The sequence below is a fragment of the Caretta caretta genome, chromosome 14 (assembly GCF_965140235.1).
Source record: "Caretta caretta isolate rCarCar2 chromosome 14, rCarCar1.hap1, whole genome shotgun sequence".
Classification (NCBI taxonomy): domain Eukaryota; kingdom Metazoa; phylum Chordata; order Testudines; family Cheloniidae; genus Caretta; species Caretta caretta.
This window is the reverse complement of record NC_134219.1, coordinates 45,659,345-45,679,780: the sequence shown is the minus strand read 5'-3', so window position 1 is coordinate 45,679,780 and position 20,436 is coordinate 45,659,345. Positions and strand designations below refer to the sequence as shown.

Here is a 20,436-nt window from a genome sequence, read left to right as displayed (position 1 = left end):
GCTCCCCAGCCTGGCTCTGGCTTCCGTCTTGGCCGGGGGCGTGGCCCCGGGGGTCAGAGGAGGGGCATGGGCGGGGCCATGAAGGGGGCGGAGTCCCTGGCCCCCCTACTTTTTGGAAGCCTCTGCCGCCCCTGGCCCCTGGAGGCAGCGGGGGGCAGGGGCGTTAAAATACAAGTTCGCCCAGGGTGCGGTTTTTCCAGAGGCCGGCCCTGCTCTGGGGCTAGGCTTTGAACTCCCCGTCTCGAGGCCAGTACAAAGCCCCTCTCTCCGGGCTAGGCTCCGGGGGTGGGGGACGCTCTCTTCTCCAGCCGTGGCTCCAGGAAACCTCTTCCCCCAACCCAACCCTGTTCGCTGCTGAGCAGGGGGCTCCCCGCGCTGTTTGGGCTCAGTGGATCGGGTCGCTCGTCTAGGTAGCCCTGTCCCCTGCCGTCCTTCCCCCTCCCCCGCCTGCCACCCCAGCCCAGTGTCCCCAAACTCCTGATGGCCTATTCCCCACTGCAGCCATCCCACCTCCCTCCTCCCACCCCACCCCGCTTCCAAATCAAGCCCCCACGACATAGGCAGCCGTCAGACAGCTTGCGTCCCCTTTCGCATGGGGTGAGCTCAGCCCTGGTTAGACGTTGGCGACTCAGACGTTTCTGTCTTCCACAAGAGACGTGGGGCCTGGGGTGGGTGCGGAGGTGAGCCAGGAGGAATCTCGGGGGGGACGCCCTGGTCTATCTGACACTGGAGTGTCAGATGAGGTGATTGTTCTGCCCGCCGGCCCAGCCCATCTTAGAATTATAGCATCATAGGACTGGAAGGGACCTCGAGAGGTCATCTCGTCCAGTCCCTGGCACTCATGGCAGGACTAAGTATTATCTAGACCACCCCTGGCAGATTTGTCCAACCTGCTCTTTAAAATCTCTAATGATGGAGATTCCCTTCCCTAGGCAATTTATTCCAGTGCTTAACCACCCTGACAGTTAGGAAGTTTCCCCTAATCATAGAATATCAGGGTTGGAAGGGACCTCAGGAGGTCATCTAGTCCAACCCCCTGCTCAAAGCAGGACCAAGCCCCAATTTTTGCCCCAGATCCCTAAATGGCCCCCTCAAGGATTGAACTCACAATGTTGGGTTTAGCAGGCCAATGCTCAAACCACTGAGCTATCCCTCCCCACTAATGTCCAACCTAAACCTCCCTTGCTGCAAATTAAGCCCATTGCGTCTTGTCCTGTCCTCAGAGGTTAAGGAGAACGATTTACCTCCCTCCTCCTTGTAACAACCTTTTATGTACTTGAAAGCGGGTATCATGTCCCCTCTCAGTCTGCTCTTCTCCAGACTAAATAAACCCAGTGCTTTCAATCTTCCCTCATAGGTCGTGTTTTCTAAACCTTTCATCATTTTTGTTGCCCTTCTCTGGATTTTCTCCAGTTTGGCCACATCTTTCCGGAAATGTGGCGCCCAGAACTGGACACAACACTCCGGTTGAGGCCGTATCAGCGCGGAGTGGAGCGGAAGAATTACATCTCGTGTCCTGCTTACTGCACGCCTGCTCATACATCCCAGAGCGATGTTCGCTTTTTTTGCAACCGTGTTACATCTTGATGCCAACGCTGCCCATGGTCTCGCCTGGAGAGGAGGGGGGGCAGAGTCTCCAGTCCATCCCCAGGGTGGAGGGAGCAGCTGGCTCATGGGACTGGGACATGGGGCCTTTCCCCCTAGGGGGTCCCAGCTCTGATCCAGCCCCAAAGCTGGAGGACTGTCTGGCTCAGGGGGGCGGGTAATGGGACACAGAGCCTTTCTCCCTAGGGGGTCCCAGCTCCAATTGGGCCCCCGGGTGGGGGACTGGATGGTTCAGGGGGACGGGGAATGGGACACGGAGCCTTTCTCCCTAGGGGGTCCCAGCTCTGATCCAGCCCTAAGGCAGAGGGACTGGCTGGCTCAGGGGGGCCAGGAATGGGACAGGGAGCCTTTCCCCCTAGGGGGTCCCAGCTCCAACTGGGCCCCAGGGTGGGGGACTGGATGGTTCAAGGGGCAGGGAATGGGACACGGAGCCTTTCCCCTCTAGGGGGCGCCAGTTCCAATCTGGTTTTCACCCCCATGGGTGAAACAAGTGGGTGGGTTCTCAGCACTGTTCTTTGCAGACGCTCACATCAGAAGGAACCTGCTGGCAGTGTCCGTCGAGCGTCGTGGATGGGCTCCAGTGACTGAGCTCCCCTCTGTCCCCAGCAGGCAATGCCGGGAAGCGAGGTCGGGGGGAGTGTGCGCCGCTGCTGGCCATCCCGTCCCTGCTCTGAGCTCCCAGCGCTGCCTGGCTCCTGCCCCGAACTCGCTCCGCAGGGAGGAAATAAGCCAAATGACCTAGCAGAGCAAGGATTTTATTGGAAGCATTTAGAGCATCAGAAACGAGGAGCAGAGAGAGACGCAGCCATCCTCTTCACCCCCACCCAGGCATCCCAGCAATACAAAGGCCTTGAGATCACTGACCATATGGGAAGGAGACGTGGTTGGGGGGTGGAGGGGTGAAGTGATCCAGGTTGGGTGGGGAGAGATCAGGGAAATGGTGGATGAGGGGATGGGGGTGGGGAATTTACACAGGGAGGGCAATAAGCGCTTACTCCCGTCCACAACTAAGCATTGAGCAAAACGTCTTGGAACACAATGGGAGAAACTGAAGCACACAACAATGGAGTGGCCCAGTCAGGGGCATGACAGGAGAGTGGGGGATAGACCCCATGAGTACAGACTCCCAGCCACCCCCCACCCCAAACCACTAGACTCCACTCCCTTCACAGAGCTCGGCTAGTACCCAGGAGGCCTGGCCCGCATTCCCCCTCCCACTCTAACCACTAGACCCTACTCACAGAGCCGGGACAGAACCCAGGAGTCATCATCCCCATTCCCACCCTGCTCTAACCACTAGACCCCATTCCCCCCAGAGCTGGGATAGAAGCCCCCATTCTCTTGCTCTAATGGCTAGACCCCACTCCCCACCAAGAGCTGGGGATAGAACCCAGGAGTCCTGGCCCGCCCCAACTCTAACCCCTACACCCCACTCTTCTCCTACAGCTGGAGATAGAACCCAGGTGTCCTGAGTCCCATTCCCTTGCTCTCACTCCTAAACCATACCCCCCAGAGCTGGGGACAGAACCCAGGCGTCCTGCCCTCCTCCTGCCTTAGCTGCTAAACCTCACCAGCTCGCTCCTCACGCCCTGTGGATTAAGGGCCGTTGGGCAGCATGGGATTGGAAGAGCCCGGCATTGACACATCTCCTGTTCCTGCTCCCCCTCCAACACCATTGTCAGCAGAGACCCTGGGCATGGACGACATCACGCGTCCTGCATGGTTGGGCAGCTCCGAGAGGCTCGGCACATAGGGGATGCTGGGGTCCTTATAGACTGGCCGGAAGTGCCCAGATGGCCTGCCTGAGCCAACCGCATAGCCAGCACCCGGCATCCCATACTGTGTTGGGGAGCACCCCACTGATATAGCCGGCCTGGCTCCTTCATAGGTTCCGGGGCCATTTATTCCATATGATCCGGGCCCAGGTTGTTCCTGTGACCCAGTTCCGGCTGCTTCGTACGGTGCACATCCGGTTCCTCCATAGGATCCAGTCCCGGTTCCTCCATAGGCCCCGGGCCCATCTATCCCATACGATCCAGGCCCAGGTCCTTCATGTGATCCAGTCCCGGTTCCTCCGTAGGATCCAGTCCCGGCTCCTCCATAGGCCCCGGGCCCATCTATCCCATACGATCCAGGCCCAGGTCCTTCATGTGATCCAGTCCCGATTCCTCCGTAGGATCCAGTCCCGGCTCCTCCATAGGCCCCGGGCCCATCTATCCCATACGATCCGGGCCCAGGTCCTTCATGTGATCCAGTCCCGATTCCTCCGTAGGATCCAGTCCCGGCTCCTCCATAGGCCCCGGGCCCATCTATCCCATACGATCCGGGCCCAGGTCCTTCATGTGATCCAGTCCCGGTTCCTCCGTAGGATCCAGTCCCGGCTCCTCCATAGGCCCCGGGCCCATCTATCCCATACGATCCGGGCCCAGGTCCTCCATACGATCCAGAATCAGTTCCTCCATATACCCCAGGCTCGTTACCAACCCCCTGCCCCTGTGGGCGGACCTGGGGCTGCAGGATCCCCGCTGGCTGCATGTAGGGGTCCACGCCAGCTGGCAACGGTTCCAGCACTGGCTCCTCCAGCCGTGGGATGCACTTGGACGCCGAGCCTATGAGAGAGGCGGAGAGGTTATTCACTGGCACAACCCTTGATTAACACAGCACTCAGTCTGCCTGGGTGCCCTTCCACAAGAGCAAGTTCAGCCACACTAACGTTTCTTAAAATCAGGAAATACAGAGTTAAGATAAATACCCCCCACAACCTTAACTCTGCCCCCCTGGAGGTGGCAAGAGCCTCTGCATTCTGGTTATTGAATGGTGGAGGGATTTGATGGAGCAGCTCGGCAGAGTTGTGATTGTGAAACGAGGAGATCGGTGGCGGGGGCTGCCGTGAGCCCCTTTCCCTGACTCTGGTGTGTGAGCAAAGGAAGAGGTGCACCAGCCCTCTTCAAGTCAGCACGGCATTGGGTAGTATTGTGTCAGCAGCAGGTGTGGCCTTAACAAACCCCCAATGCCAACTGGGTTACACAAATAGCCAGATCTCGACACATACATTCTGGTCCACCAAAGAACACCACGTGAGATCGTAAGTGACAGCTGGGATCATGCTGGTGATTAATATCGTTGTGAAATGTCTGTACAGCTCCTATGCGAGGAATTACATCTGTGTACTGAAAATCTGTTCCAACCATCTGTATCGAGGCAGGGATGACAAAGAGGTTTTCTGCCGGACAAATTTCTCTGGGTCGGCATGTAAACGAAGCATTGTAAGCCAACCCAGTAGAAGCCTTATTTACATATCAACTCAGCTGAGGGGATGTGAAATCAACAGGCAGGCACAGAATAAGAATAAGCTTAGAATAAGCTACAGGGAGGGTGTTCCTGACTCTAGGGACAGATGACAAACTTTAGGGGCTATAAAGGGAAGTGTGAAAGTAGAATGAATTATATTGAAATTATAATTCATTAAAGAAATGCTACTTGAAGGGTTTGTTGAAATATAGTTGTCAGGAAGAGAAACATTAAGGAGTGTGAGACAATGGGTCCTCAAACTGATTAACTTAGAGCTCCTACTGAGCTAGGAGATTGGTAAACGTTAGTATGCAAATGAGATATGTATGTATATTTGTCAGTTTCTGCTTTCTTTTGTCTCTTATGTTAAATTGGCTTTGGCTTAGCTGTACAAATAAGTTATCTTGAGCCTCAGAGAGGGGCTCACATCTGGGTGCATTAGCGAAGCGCTTTGCTAATAAACAGAGTGGTCTGACAAATTATGTGAGTCCTGAATCTGACTTTGACAGAAGGCAAGGAAGACCCCCCTTTATCTGGCACCTAAGAAATCAGCAGGCAGTGCGGTTACATTCATGAAAACGGGATCGCAGCCAACTTTGGGTGACAGGCTGCGTTGTCTGGGGTGAGATCACTTTCAAAGTTAGCCGGCTAAGTGAAGGCTAGTCTCTAGAAAGCGGGTTATGTTTTATATGCACCCTGTTTTGTTTCCATTGTCTTTCCCCACTATCACTTGTACCTTCGATAATGAAATTATTGCTGTCATCACTATAAATGTATTTCAGTGCCGTGGTATTATGCCAGGAGTTGAATCACATCAGCTTCCCTTGAGGGCAGAGGACCTGGTATGACAGTGAGTGTTCACCAGAGAAGACCCACCGAATTGCAAGGCAATCCACATAACCCTGCAGGTTTTAGAAGAGTCTGCCTTTAAAGGGAAAGTTGATCTCAACCTTAATTAGAGCAGGGTTGGTGCTCTGCTATAATATTGTCCATCTCCTATTAATTGGTGCAGGGGATAGGGGGCTACCACTAGGGGCAATGTAATAGGTGACTTCCCAGTCCACTGAAGTCAATGAGGAAGAGGATGTCTTTCCATTGACTTCAACAGACCCCATGCCCTTAGTGCAAAGATAATCCCTATTGTGTGTCCCCACCTGGGCACCCTGTGACAGCACTGCACCTTTCATGGAAGAGGAGTAGGGTCTAGCACTTAGAGCAGGAGGGCTGGGAGTGAGAACTCCTGGGTTCTAGTCCCAGCTCTGGGAGGGAAGTAAAGTCTAGTGGTTACAGCGGGGGGGGGGGGGGGGGAGCTGGGAGTCAGGATTCCTGGGCTCTATTCCTAGTTTCTGTATCCTTGCTCATTAGGAGAGCCTGGCAGCAAGCGAAATTACCAGGCACGTACTGGGTGTGTGTGTGAGAGAGAGCTTTTGAAGTCACTGGGTGTTGAGGAGTTTCATGATTATTAGGCTGAAGATCAAAACAGTCATAAAAACTAGTCAACCTGGAATTAATAACCCCCAGCCGCCCCACCTGCTTCTTTCTGACTCACTCCCGCACTTTATAAACAAGCTAATGAGGACAGGCTGACTCCACCAGGAATTTCTGCTCAGGTCCAGGGCTGATCTATCCCCTCTGCTTCCAGGATCCTTCCCTGAGTCCCATAAGAGCTCCCCACCCCACGCACCTCCCCCTCTGCTGGGATGCCTCCTGCATCTGCCATCCCGGCCTACTCTCCCCACCCCATCCATCTCCCCCTCTACTGGGATACCTCTTCAAAAAAAACCCCTCTCCAGCCCGCGTTCCCGATACCACCCACCTCTGCTCTTTCTGGGTTCCCTACCCAATTCGCCCCCAGCCTGCACCCCCCACACTGCCCGCCTCTCCCTCTGCATTCTCTGCACCACCCCCATTGCAACCTCCCACCCGGCTTGTTCTCCCCAGCCGACACCACCCCACCACCCCATCGCAGCCGTCACTGACATCACAACCAGTGGCAGCCCCTCCGAGCCACGAAAGCCAAAGGCGCAGCGGATGACCTTTAACCCCCAGGGAGGCCCAGGACCTACCTGGGAGATGGAGACACAGAACCAGGAGAATCATGGGAGTCACGCCAAGGGGCGACTGTCCACCGCCGCCGGAAACCATCCTGGAGGCCTTTGGGGGCAGCAGTGGCTGACCTCGTCTCTGCTGGCTGGGGTAAAGCGAGCTGCACCGTCCCGGCTCCAAGCTCTGGGATTTATACCGCCTGCTCCCAAACCCCGCCTCTCACCTGGGACTGGGGCTGGGCAGGGTCATCCCAGAGCTCCCAGACAGGATGCTCGCCCAGTGTTGTCACTGCAATTTTGTTAACCCTTGGGAAACCAGCCAGCTACGGGGTGCCCGGAGTTGGGAACCAGGTGTTGTGTGGCAGGGGTCAGGAAGGGATCCGGGCCACTGTGGAGGAGGGTGGCATGGGGAAGGGGAAGCTGGGAGGGGTCTCAGCAGTAGGGGAGGCGGGTGACATGGAGGGGGTTACAGGCTGGGAGGGGGTCAGGGCAGGGGTCCCTGCAGTGGAAGGACAGGCAGGGTGGGGAACACAGGCTGGGAAGGAAGGGATCACGGAGGGATTCTGGTAGGGGGGCAGATGGGTGGCAGGGGCTGTTTGGGGAACGAGGAGTGGAAACGGGTGGGTGCCGTGGAATGGGGGGATCAGAGGATTTTGGTAGTGGGGGTGACATGGGGAGCATGGAGGCGGAACTGAGATCAGGAGCTGGGAGCCATCTGGGGCTTACATGAGGGGACGGGGGAGCTTGGAGGGGGGAGCACTGTGGAGTTAACCGCTTAAAGCCCGTGGAGCCACATTCTGAGTGGAGGATGGGATAGAAACTCCAGGGGAGATGGGGCTGAGGCAGGGTGAAACGTACCAGATCCCCTGGCTGCCCTTTATACCGCAAAGTCCCTTCAGCATCATTGTTTAATAGTGGTGTTGCTCCTTAATAAGTAGCAACGGCAAAATAATATCAGTCCTGTTATATCAGGGCCCCACGGTGCCGGGCACTTCACAGACACACAGTGAGAGACAGTCCCTGTCCCAGCTGAGATCAGAGCCCCATTGTGGCAGACACACAGTCCCTGTCACAAAGACCCTTCAGTCTACGTATTCAAGAGAAGGATCATTATTACAGGTAGAAAACTGAGGCTCAGAAAGATGCAGTGACTTGCTCTAGGTCAGACCCGGGAGTCAGTAGCACAGCTGGGAATTGAACCCAGATCTCCTGAGTCCTAGCCCATTGGTTTAAGCTTAAGGACACCCAGTCAGGAATGAGGACCCCACTGTCCTAGGCACTGAACACCTAATGCTGGGCAATGACAGGGCCCCATCTCCAGGAGGGGGAATTCACAGTGTAGTAGATTAGCATGGAGAGGGGACAAACCAGCCCTCCTGGGGGCAGGGGAGGGAACGTCAGGGGTGCCCCTCATGCTGTGGGGAGGGGTGGTGGGAGGTGTGACCCAAGGACTTCCAGATGCCAACTGGCAGCAGGCATAGAGGTGCATAGGAGTGACCCATCCGTTCCACTTGAGAATATCACGTAATTCTCTAACGAAAGCCTGTGTCACACTGGCCATCCGAACCACCGTGGAGACGTACGTATGGAGAACAGGTGAGGACTTGTGTGTACACGCCGGAAATGACGCTCTCCAGGCCAGCGGCTCTCAACAAAAGTGTCACAGCCACTATTACTGAAAATTGGTGACTTTCTCATTTTTACCATAGGATTATAAAAGAAATCGTTGGGAATATAAAGCTTGTACTTCCATTTCCGCGTATAGCGTATAGAGCGGTATAAACAAGCCAGTGTCTGGATGAAATTTTAGTTTGTACTGACCGTACTAATGCTTTTTATGTAGCCTGTTGTAAAATTAGGCAAATATCTAGATGAGTTGATGTACCCAATGGAAGACCGCTGCGTACCCCCAGGGGACACGTACCCCTGATTGAGAACCACTCCAGAGACGACCTGTGTCTGTTGATAGTGGAAGGGCACAACCCCAGAACATACAGGATCAGGTCCCAAAAGCCCTTTATACATTTTCTTGACCACATGCAGTCCTTGGGTGAACAACAGTGTCTCTGAAGTACCGTCCTATTTCCTAAACATCATCGGTATTTAGCTCCATGGATTAACATAAGGCAATCGCCTGTCTCCCATCATTTGCAGGCGATTTGCTATATACTTCAAAGAGAAATCAAGACAATGCTATCACTTCATTTTCCACTTTATGCATCCGATGAAGTGAGCTGTAGCTCACGAAAGCTCATGCTCAAATAAATTGGTTAGTCTCTAAGGTGCCACAAGTCCTCCTTTTCTTTTTGCGAATACAACTACGTTCACAGTTCTAAATGTTAACATCCCCTTTTGATCTCTGAATGAACAGAATACAGTGATAGACAGGAACCATCTGGTTACACTGTTAATCCCTAACAATATATATGAAACCACACAAAAACACGAACATTATCTGTTAACGGTCTCTAATGAGGTTGAATCTGTGTCAATTAGCCTGCTAGTTGTTTCAGAGTAACAGCCGTGTTAGTCTGTATTCGCAAAAAGAAAAGGAGGACTTGTGGCACCTTAGAGACTAACCAATTTATTTGAGCATAAGCTTTCTAGTTGTGTAACCCTTTCTGGCCCTGTGTCACAGTCACAAACAAACAAAAATAAAATACACTTTCTAATGGCTAAGGCGTAACTTAACAAGCTACAGGCTTGGTTCAAGGTAGATTTCTTACGACTCTTTTGTTCCCAGAAACTTCACACACACACCCCTTGGCTGAAGGACCCAACAGTTTGCAAGAGCTCTGACCTCCGTCTAGGGATGGATAACTTTGGGGTTCTCTGCCTCTCCCATTGTACTCCTCTATAAAGCATCTCTCTCAAAGTTTATTGCTCCTGTTTCAAGAGGCGGGTGCCAGACTCCATCCCCAGTCAAGATCGTTAAGTGGTCACCTTTCCCCACGCGCTCTCCTGATGGTTTCGCTGATCTGTTGTCTCTGCCTGGTGACCAGGCTGGTCAGACAAGCAAATACACCATTCCTGGTGATCTGGACAAGGTGAGTCCCCAGCTATCGCTTGTGAGCTTTGATGCTTGTTTGCCACGTATATACGTTGCAATTCCATTGTCACGGCTTCATTTGTATTCAAGACCTGGACAGACCTGTTGGTTCAAATGCAGACTTTAAAACATTTGTCACTCTTCACATAGGGGACGCAGGGATCACATGCCCACCCACCCCCATATTTCTACTAGGGTGGGAGTGAGGTGAGGGGAACGCACCTGGGAAACACTCCCCCTGAGCCCCACTAGGAGACACCTAGAGCAGGGAAGCGAGACCAGGCTGGCAGCACTGGGAAGCTGGCTGAATCCGTCCCTTCCTCCCCGTTACCAGCTCAGGTACGAGTCTGAACTAGCCTGCCTGGGGTGCGCAGAAGGGCACTCAGGGAGTCAGTCGGGACAATGTGGGGGTGGCAGCAGGGCCCCGGGGTGCTGGGGATGGGGTGGGGAGTCCAGGGAGGCAGCAGAAGCCAGGAGCAATGGGTGGAGGAGGCAAGTGGGTGATGCCAATGAGTTGGGGTACACTGACCAAGCCAGCTGAAATCCACTGCTAGATACCAGAAAGCTCCTTGCCCTCCGGCCTTGGGAAATTCTTAGCATCACAGAGGTGTGACCCCCAGAACCCATTCAGGCCAGCTGGCCAGGGGGTTACAGGAATAACCCAATTCTGATATGTCCATTCTGGATCATCAAAGAGTATCATGTGAGGTCTTCAGTGAAAGCTGGGGTCACCCTTGTCATGGTTATCAGTGGGAAATGCACATACAGGAACCATGAAAGGAGTTAGGTATGAATACACTGAACATACGTTTTTAAACTCTGCATCAACAAAGCAACCTGGCAGGGTTTTGTCTCTAGAAAGCATGGTATGATATTGTTTGAGAGGCAACCATTTGTTTCCAATGGGCCCACGCATCCTCTCCAGTATCTCTAGACCAGGTCCCCAAACGGTGGGGCATGCCCCCTTAAGGGCGCATGGAGGAACATTCGGGGTGGGGGAGGGCGCAGCGGGGCCCGGGCCAGTCCCCATGAAGGGCGAGATGGGAGCACCACCCAGCCCCACTCCATCCCCAGCTCTGCTCTAGCTCAGTTCCACTCCCAACACCACCCCCGGCCTTGCCCCCAGCCTTGGCCTCTGATTGCAGCTTCGTTCCCAGCCCCAGCCTCTGCCCCCTTACCCCTGTCCGTGCCCCCCCCCCCGAACTGTGGCCCTGCTCCCAGGCCCAGCAGGGGAGTCTCATGGGGGAGAGGGGTGGAGGGACGCGGTCCATGATGGGGACCTCCAGCGAGGGGGGGGGTGGAGTGGAGGAGAGGAGAGGAGGGAGGGACTCACCAGGCAGCGGCGGGCGAGGGGACCTCGGGGAAGGGGCACAGCAGGGAGGGGAAGAGGCAGAACACAGGTGGGGCCACTGGCACCGACTTTCTGATTTCCCCAGGGGTGCTCCACCCCCGCTCTGCCCCAGGCCTCACCCCCCCTCCAGCCCTTCCTCCAAGGGCCCACCCTCACTCCACCCCTGCTCTGCCCCTCCCCCGAGCGCACCCCACCTTCACTCCGCCTCTTCAGCTGATCAGTGGCAGGCGGGAGGCGGTGGGGGGGGAGGGGGAGGAGCTGATTGGCAGGGCCGCCAGCGGGCGGGAGGCACTGGAGGGAGGGGGGAGGAGATAACTATTTTTTTTCCGTGGGTGCTCCAGCCCCGGAACACCCCCAGGGTCAGCACCTATGAGCAGGGCCACCAGGCGTCCAGCAGTGGGAGGTGGTCGCTGCACCAGGGGAGGCTTAGCCTCCCCTGGCCTATTGTACCCACCACCCATGACTGAGGAAATGAGACTTTTTGGTCGTGAAGCACGATAAGGTACAGGCGGGCTGGTCCAAAAGGCTGGAGATAGCAGAGAAGGAAAAGGAAATCGAGCCAGAGGGTGGGAAGTGGGCAGCCCTAGAAGCCACACACCAGAGAGCCCTGGAGGCTGGGACGCAAAAGTTGGAAGCTGAGAAGCAGAAACAGGTGGCAGTAAACGCAACGCGTCGGAGAGCCGAGTACTCCGCCTATGCCAGGACTCATAGACTTTAAGGTCAGAAGGGACCATTATGATCGTCTAGTCTGACGTCCTGCACAACGCAGGCCAGGGAATCTCACCCACCCACTCCTGTGACAAACCCCTAACCTATGTCTGAGCTATTGAAGTCCTCAACTCGTGGTTTAAAGACTTCAAAGTGCAGAGAATCCTCCAGCAAGTGACCCATGTCTCACGCTGCAGAGGAAGGCAAAAAACCCCCAGGCCCTCTGCCAATCTGCCCTGGAGGAAATTTCCTTCCCGACCCCAAATATGGCGATCAGCTGAACCCTGAGCACATGGGCAAGACTCACCAGCCAGACACCCAGGAAAGAATTCTCTGTAGAAACTCAGATCCCACCCCATCTAACATCCCATCACAGGCCATTGGGCCTATTTACCGCTAATAGTCAAAGATCAATTCATTGCCAAAATTAGGCTATCCCATCATACCATCCCCTCCATAAACGAATCAAGCTTAGTCTTGAAGCCAGATAGGTCTTTTGCCTCCACTGCTGCCCTTGGAAGGCTGTTCCAGAACTTCACTCCTCTCATGGTTAGGACCACATGGAGGGGACAAACCGTGACCTAGTTACAGAGCAAGTGATGGCACTGACAACAATTTGACCACCTTTGAAAGGATCTGCAGCGTCCAGAACATCCCTGAGGGATGGAGCCTGGCTGTTTTGCTCTCCCAGCTGGTGACTAAAGCGTTACAGGGGTGTAATGACATGGCTGTAAGTGAAACTGTGATAGGATGTTTTTAAATTCCCTGTTAAAGAGGTTTCACATTACACTGGGGACTATACCTCCTCGAATCCTTTGATGTCTGCATCGAAGAAGTGTGAGCCGCTGCGTGGGAGAAGGCTCCTGAAACAGCTGCAGACTGCTGACTTGTACGTGCAAGCCACGCTATGCAGGGAGTGCAAGCCAGAAAGAGAAGGGCAAAAATCTGGAGTAGGACCGGGTCCCCGGTTTGTGCCTGGAAAAAAGGAACAGAGTGGGGGAGAACAGTCCACATCTCCCCAGTAAACCCTAATTATCAGGCCTGTAATGGGGTACCCTCGCCACTGGGGGACCTCCCTGCAGCTAGATCTGGGGAGTAGCTTTTGCCTAGTCTAGCATCCCCATACTGCTCTTTCCCTGGGCTTCATTCTACTCTGCCTTTCTTCCACAGACTTTCTTGCTGGCAATGCCTCTGGGTGAACCCTTCCCACAGGCTGGGAGCCAAGGACTTTTCCTCCGACCTACCTCTCCGTACCTGGAGAGTGATTGTAGACTGTCCCTGCTGCCCCCTTCTGTTGCAAACTTCCTGGCTTTATACAAGCTCAGTCTGCTTCACCATCCATAAGCTTGTATCAGGCCCTGGCTCTTCCCCCTCCTCTCCCCCCCCCCCCCCCGAATGTGGCCTATATAGTTAATAGGCCCTGTCTGAGACACCTTAACCCCTTCAGGGCTAATGTGGGGTGAACACCTCATCCCAGGACCCCAGCCCAAGAGTGGGCCCCGGAAAGCATTACTCATGTGGTCCCCTTGATCACATGAAAAAGGCAGAGTATGAGGCTCCCACGTTCAATCCTCAGCCCGCCTAGGTTAATGTAACTACCCTGGATTCAAAGACTTTAGGGGCAGCAGAGGGAGCTGTGGCTAATTTTGCCAGCTCTGACCTCCGGGAGGGAGACAGAGAGTTTAATAAAAATGGGCTAGACATCTGTGCTCTTGGATCTCCCTAGGCAGAAGAGCTGTGATTCAGGAGAGCAGTGCCTCCCTGGAGAAGAGGTGAGCCTGTTAGCTTAAGACCTGGTTAAAATCACGGTGCCATTAGCCCAAATCAAACTGCAATGGGAAGGTTTAAATAGCTTCAAAGTGGGGATTCTTGAGACTTGGCCTGGCATGCGAGGGGTGGAAGGGAGCTTGGGGCCATGGGGAGGGGATGCAGCAGGGTCTGGGGGTGATGAGGGGGAGCCCAGGGATGCAGCGGGGCTGGGACGATATGGGGATGGATGGGAAGGCAGCCCTTCCTTGGACAGGGCTGTGTGGGTTGATCTGGGGGTGCATTGATCTGGGGTATCCCTGATATATCCCCATGGGTCAGGAGAGGGTGGGGAATCTTTAAGGGAGTCCCAAGTAGTGGGGGACTTGGGGGTAATGCTCTGGAGGGATGAGCAGGCGGGTGGGCTTGATGGGGAATCTCTGGAGGGGGACCCCAGTGCAAGGAGATCTCTGGGAAGAGGGGGCCCCATAAGAATCCCAGAGAGGGGCAGAGGGTGGGGCCTGGGGAGAGACGCCTGGCTCCCCCTAAAGGAGAGGGAAGGATGGAGAATGTCATGGGGGAGGGGCTTTTTTGGAGGGATCAAAAGGGAAACCTGCCTACTCGGGGTGGGGGAGCTCAGAAAGAGGCAAATTCCCAAGAGGAGGGAGATTCCCTTTGAGCCTTGGGAAGCCTAGGGAACAGGGATTCCCGGGGGAAGCCCTTCCCTGAGGGCAGGTCACTGACTCACTGGAGGTGGGATGGGGGAAATCCCAGGAAGCCCCTTCCCCCTACAGGAGGGTCACTGGGGAGGGGATCCCTGGGGAAACTCCTCCCTCGCCCGGGGCGGGTCACTGGGGAGGCGGATCCCTGGGGAAACCCCCCACCCCGAGCCGGGGCGGGTCACTGGGGCGGGGATCCCTGGGGAAACTCCTCCTTCGCCCGGGGCGGGTCACTGGGGAGGCGGATCCCTGGGGAAACCCCCCACCCCGAGCCGGGGCGGGTCACTGGGGCGGGGATCCCTGGGGAAACCCCCCACCCCGAGCCGGGGCGGGTCACTGGGGCGGGGATCCCTGGGGAAACCCCTCCCCCGGCCGGGGCGGGTCACTGAGGCGGGGATCCCAGGGGAAACCCCTCCCCCGGCCGGGGCGGGTCACTGAGGCGGGGATCCCAGGGGAAACCCCTCCCCCGGCCGGGGCGGGTCACTGAGGCGGGGATCCCAGGGGAAACCCCTCCCCCGGCCGGGGCGGGTCATTGGGGAGGGGAATCCCGGGGAAGCCCCTCCGCTGCCTGGCGGGTCACTGGGGAGGTTCCCGGGGGAAGCCCCTCCCCGGGCCGGGGCGGGACTCTCCGGGCGGCGGGAGAAGCGGAGGCCCCGCCCCGGCTCCCTGCTTGCCATGGCGGCCTCGCTGCTGCTGCTGGTCCCGGCCCTGGGCAGCTTCCTCTTCACCTTCGGCACCGGCGTGGAGCTGATCCGCTTCGCCTCGCTGCGCGCCGTGCTGCCCGGCGGGCGGCGGCCGGGTGCGTGGGGCCGGGGCCGGCCGGGGCTGGGGCCGGGGGGGGACCCGGGGCAGAAGGGAAGGGGAGAGGAGGAGGAGGGAGGTGCCGGGGGATGGAGCTGGGGGGAGAGATGGCGGGGGGGGGGGGGGTTGAGAGGAGAGACCTAGGGAGAAACTTGGGGGTAGGGGGTTGGGTGGGGGGAGACCAGACCTAGCGGGGACCCCGGAGGTTGGCAGGGGAGGGGGAATCCAGAGGAGACCCAGGGCGGGAGGAGGTTGGGAAGGAGAGGGAGGCCTTGGGGTGGAGGGGGTTGGTAAGAGAAACCTAGGGGGAGACCGGAGGGGGTTGGGAAGGGAGCGGGAGCCCTAGAGGAGGCCCTGGGGCAGAGGGGGTTGGTAGGAGAGACTGGGGGGAGGCGGATCCCTAGAGAAGACCCAGGGCGGGAGGGGGTTGGAAAGGGAGGGGGAGCCCTAGAGAAGACCCAGGGCGGGAGGGAGTTCAGAAGGGAGGGGGAGCCCTAGAGGAGGCCTTGGGGCAGAAGGGGTTGGTAGGAGAGGCCTAGAGGGAGACTGGGGGGTCGGTAGGAGAGACTGGGGGGAGGCGGATCCCTAGAGACGACCCAGGGCGGGAGAGGGTTAGGAGGGGAGACCCGGGGTGGGAGTGGATAAACAGAGGACACCCAGAGGGAAGCCCCTCAAGGTGGGGTGGATCCTGGGGGAAATCCATCCCAATCAGGGGGTTGGGAGGGGCCCAGTGGGAGGGGGAGTGAGTTTGGGGTGGGTAAGTGGAGAATGGTGACAAGACGGGATTGGGGGGAGCTATGAGGGGAGGGCGGTCAGGGTGGGACATGGGCCCTGCTGGGGATCAGGCCAAGGTTGGGAGCTGGGGAGCAAAGAGGGAACTGGGTGTGGGAGAGGGAGCAGTGCCCTATGCGGGAGCCAAATGGGTGACTCCTCGCTCGGTACGTTCTGGCCCCCATTAATCCCCATCTTCCCCTTTGCAGAGGCCACCCCCAGCGTGGAGTGGGGGGCTGCCCTGCAGGACCCCGGGGTGCTGTGGCCCCTAGCCATGGACCTGGGCCTGGTGGCACTCTTCGTGCTGCAGCATAGCCTCATGGCCACCGCGCTGGTCAAGCGCTGGACCACCAGCTGCTTCGGGGTGCTGCAGAGATCCTTTTACGTCTTCTGCACCGCCCTGGCCCTCCAGGTACCACCGGGGGCTGCGGGTCGGGAGTGAGGGGCACCGGCACAGCTGTGGGGGAGCCCACGGCTGAGATAGCAGGGGGCTGGGGGTAGCCCAGGGCTGGGATAGCAGGGGGCTGCAGGTCGGGGCTGGGGGGGGGGGCTTTTTCAGAAGTATTTCTAATGGGACACCCCCACAGCTGCTGATGCGGTACTGGCAACCCGTCCGGCATGGCCCCCTGCTCTGGAACGCCTGCACGGAGCCCTGGGACACCTGGGTCCCGCTCATCTGCTTCATCCTGCACTTCATCGCCTGGTTGGTTATCTTCAGCGTCACCCTCATCTTCGACTATGCTGAGCTCATGGGAGTCAAACAGGTACCTCGGTCTCCTTGCAACCCGGGCAGGGGGATTGCCTGGCTCGGGGGATGAGGAATGGGACAGGGGCCTTTCCCCTCTAGGGGGCGCCAGCTCTGATCCAGCCCCAGGCTGGGGGACTGGCTGGCTCAGGGGGATGGGGAATGGGACACGGGACCTTTTCCCTCTAGGGGGCGCCGGCTCCAATCCAGCCTCAGATCTGGGGGGTGTCTCAACTCTGCCCTTAACCTCTCCTCCTGCCCCCCAGGTTTATTACCACTGCCTGGGCATGGGGGACCCATTGGCGCTGAAGTCCGTGCGGGCCGTGCGGCTCTATTCCCACCTTCGCCACCCTGTCTACCTGGAGTTCTTGCTGGTGCTTTGGGCCGTGCCCTGCCTGTCTCTGGATCGCCTCCTGCTGGCTGGCCTCTTCACCACCTACCTGAGCTGCGGGCACAGCCTGGACCAGCAGGACTACCTCTACCTGCGTGCCCAGCTCGACAAGAAATTCCTGGTCTTCTCCCGCGAGGAGGCAGCCTATGGGGACCTGCTGGCCCACAATGGCCCTGCGGCTGGCAAGGAGAGCTGAGGGGCCAGGGCCTGGGTCTCTGCCATGCACTGATGCCCTTAGGTCAAAAACCCTGCATTAGTTACTGTAGGATTATCACTTCTGAGTGCCTAACATCCGCAGCCGCTTGCAAAGCAACCCAGTCCCTCCTCTACCCACGAGGCTCCACTCCCTCCCAGAGACAGGGGGTAGAGCCCAGGAGTCCTGGCTCCCTGCTCTAACCATTAGAGCCCAGTCTCCTCTCCTAGGGTTTTAAGTTCTATTCCCAGTTCTGGGATGGGAGTGGGGTCTAGTGGTTACAGCAGGGTGGGAGCTGAGAGTCAGGACTCCTGGGTTCGAGCCCCAGCTCTGGGAGGGGCATGTGATCTAGTGGGTTAGAACAGGGGAAGCTGGGAGTCAGGACTCCTAGGTTCTGTCCCTAGCTCTGAGAGGGAAGGGGAGTCTCATGGTCAGAGGGCTGGGTTGGGGCTTGGAGTCAGGACCCCTGGCTTTTACCCAGCTGCTTTACCCAGTGTGTTTTGTTTCAATCCGCAGTTGTGGCTGCAAAAAGATTCTCTGAAAATGTTTTGGTTTTTTTTAAAACAAAATGATGATAAATCTGTGCTTAATTTAGTAACACACTGGGACAGATGCTTTATCGGGGAGCGGCCAGTTCAGGGGTGCGGTAAATGGGACATGGGGCCTTTCCCCTCTAGGGGGCGCCAGCTCCAATCCAGCCAGGGCAGGGAAACTGGCTGGCTCAGGGGATTGAGGCATGGGATACCGGGCCTTTCTCCTCTTGGGACGCCGGTTCCATTCGCTAGTAACCAAAAGCCATTCCCATCTACCTGCGCCCTATGAATCAAACTGATGGGGATCCTGGCCCCAACCATTCACTTTAGGCACCTCTGTGCCCCCTTGCTGGCGGCCTCAGTAATTATCAGAGGTCTGAATTGAGGCACATTAGGGATGGGGGCTGAGGGAGCGGCTTCTTCTGTCCCCAGAACCCCAGTCTTTGTGTCTCAGCAGGGGGAGATTTTAACTGGACTTAGAGCTGGATCTAAAGCCCATGGGAGTCAATGGGAAGATCTGGCTGGGCTTTGGATCAGACCTGAGACACTTGGTCTCCAAGTCTCGTGTTTTATGGTTTCTCTGTTCTGATGCAGGAGGCTGCGACCGCTCTGGGCTGGGCATGAAACTGGGAGTCAGGACTCCTGGGTTCTATTCCTGGCTCTGGGAGGGGACCCCAGCCTTACACCAATGCCTTAACCAGGAACCTTTATTTTTAAGCGCTGGGTTTTTTTAATGTGTTGGTCTTAACCCGAAGCTGATAAAGTATTTTTGTATCTTTGATTTTTGTGCGATCTGAGAAAACAAATTTTTTTTAAATACAAGTTGTTGCTGCTTTTACACACTTGTCTGCCACTCCCCTCAGCTCTGGGAGGGGAATGGGGTCTAGTGGTTAGAGCAAGGGGCGGGCTGGGAGCCGGGGCTCCCGGGTTCTATCCCCAGTTCAGCCACTCTCCACTTGACACGGCGAGTCACTTGTCTTCGCCGCTGTGTCCCTAGCTGTGAAACAGATGGTGCTGTAACAAGTCTGGGGTGCCCTATGCATGCTTCTCGTCTTGGCTGTTGGGAGCTCGGCAGTGCTGGGAAGAGAACTGCTCCGCCCACTCCAGAAACACCATCCTGCAGCTAAGGGAAAATAATCGCTGCTCTGCAGATGGACAAGAGCCTCTGACAGACAAGCAAGCAGTTATGATGCTCCCTGCTAGGGAGTGATGTTGGTACATGCGCCCTTGCCATGGCATTGCATTACATTTCCCCAGCAGGGGGCAGTGTGCTGGGTGCACCCTCGTCATTGCATTATACCACATCTCTCCAGTAGGGAGCCGTGTTGGTACAAGCACGCGGGCCATAGCATTTCATTCTCTCTCCACTAGGGGGCAGCGTTGGTGTAGGCACACGAGCCATAGCATTTCACTGCCTCACCACCAGGGGGTGGTGTTGGTGCAGGAGCACTGGCCATTGTATTGTATCTCTGCATTAGAGACGCAGAGTTGCTATATAACAGTGGTTTTCAACGGACCCCTGGGGTTCTGCAGACTATGTTTCAGAGATTTCCGGGGAGGGTCCACACTGCCATTTGAAATTTTTTAGGGGGGTCGCAAATGAAAAAACAAAGTTGAAATCCACTGCTCTATGGCAATGCTTCCATTCCCCCCCCTCCCAGGAGCGAGGTGGGGTTTGACATCTGCACCCCAAGGTTGCTCTTAGCGAGACAGGCAGGGGGCTGAATGCTGGGCTGGCTGGGGAGAATCCAGGCCCTGTTCCAAGGGCCGATGCAGGGGACTGTGGCTATGACATAGATCTACCGGCATGTGTGCGTCATGCATTCCTGCTGGATTAGACGGAGCAGACAGCTGGGGGCGGGGGGGGGGGGGCGCCTGAGCTAAGGCTCTTGTCTGATCTGAAGGGTCAGGCGGGGTTAGCACTGGAATAAGGTGCTGCAGGGAGCCGGGGCGGGGGGGATCTTGAAAAGGGGCACTGTCCCCTGGCACTCACCACTGATACCAATGCCCTAGTGCAGCACTAGGGGGCGCTGTGCTGGAGGAAGTTGGTAAACGTCCCTTGATCCCTTTTCCCAAGAGGTGGGGTGGTAACCCCATTGTCCTGGCCTAATTCCCGCGCATCTTATTCTAGTCCCTAGGCCTAAACCCCGCCGCGCTTTGCAACTTTAACTGGCCACAGAAGTCCCCTCCTAAAGTGTTGTACAGCTCTGCTGGGTGCTGTTCCCCAGCTGCCCCTCCCCAGAGGTGGCTGCATCTCAGGGCTGGGGGAGTGAGCCCCATGCAATGTCGCTGCGAGGCTGTTCCCCAGCTGCCCCTCCCCAGAGGTGGCTGCATCCCAGCGGAAGGGCTTGGGGTTATTTATTTTACCCTGCAGCTAGGTTTACAGAAGTGACTTGCTTTTGGTGGGTTCTCTTGAAAGAGGCACCCTTCGCCTCACCTAGAGAGGTTGGCTCCTGCCTCTTGTCCCAGTTAAGCCGACGAGACCTTG

The 20,436-nt window shown here is 56.8% G+C and overlaps 2 protein-coding genes and 1 long non-coding RNA gene across 3 annotated transcripts; 1 reads left to right on the top strand and 2 right to left on the bottom strand.

Moving 5' to 3' along the window:
- Window positions 1–2,816: 2,816 nt before the first annotated feature.
- LOC142069134 (uncharacterized) lies at window positions 2,817–7,078 on the bottom strand. Its single transcript, XM_075119536.1, has 2 exons — window positions 6,963–7,078; window positions 2,817–4,214 (listed from the first exon to the last, which is right to left on the bottom strand). The coding sequence occupies exons 1-2, from the start codon at window positions 7,039–7,041 to the stop codon at window positions 3,202–3,204; spliced, it is 1,092 nt and encodes a 363-aa protein (XP_074975637.1). The 5' UTR covers window positions 7,042–7,078; the 3' UTR covers window positions 2,817–3,201.
- A 1,862-nt stretch (window positions 7,079–8,940) lies between these two features.
- Window positions 8,941–13,406, bottom strand: LOC142069136 (uncharacterized). Its single transcript, XR_012664976.1, has 2 exons — window positions 12,852–13,406; window positions 8,941–10,092 (listed from the first exon to the last, which is right to left on the bottom strand). It is a non-coding gene; the product is annotated as an uncharacterized LOC142069136 (long non-coding RNA).
- Window positions 13,407–15,027: 1,621 nt separating this feature from the next.
- On the top strand, window positions 15,028–18,786 carry NRM (nurim). The gene is made up of 4 exons (XM_048818713.2): window positions 15,028–15,313; window positions 16,296–16,498; window positions 16,674–16,850; window positions 17,098–18,786. Exons 1-4 carry the CDS (start codon window positions 15,190–15,192, stop codon window positions 17,416–17,418), a joined length of 825 nt encoding a protein of 274 aa, XP_048674670.1. The 5' UTR covers window positions 15,028–15,189; the 3' UTR covers window positions 17,419–18,786.
- Window positions 18,787–20,436: the final 1,650 nt, after the last annotated feature.

Bases quoted from the DNA above. Each gene is read 5' to 3' on its own strand.
- LOC142069134 (XM_075119536.1), bottom strand. From the start codon at position 7,041: ATGGTTTCCGGCGGCGGTGGACAGTCGCCCCTTGGCGTGACTCCCATG. The intron at 4,215-6,962 runs GTAGGTCCTGGG...CCTCTCTCATAG, and splicing joins TCTGTGTCTCCATCTCCCAG to GCTCGGCGTCCAAGTGCATC.
- NRM (XM_048818713.2), top strand. From the start codon at position 15,190: ATGGCGGCCTCGCTGCTGCTGCTGGTCCCGGCCCTGGGCAGCTTCCTC. The intron at 15,314-16,295 runs GTGCGTGGGGCC...TCCCCTTTGCAG, and splicing joins GCCCGGCGGGCGGCGGCCGG to AGGCCACCCCCAGCGTGGAG. The intron at 16,499-16,673 runs GTACCACCGGGG...ACACCCCCACAG, and splicing joins GCACCGCCCTGGCCCTCCAG to CTGCTGATGCGGTACTGGCA.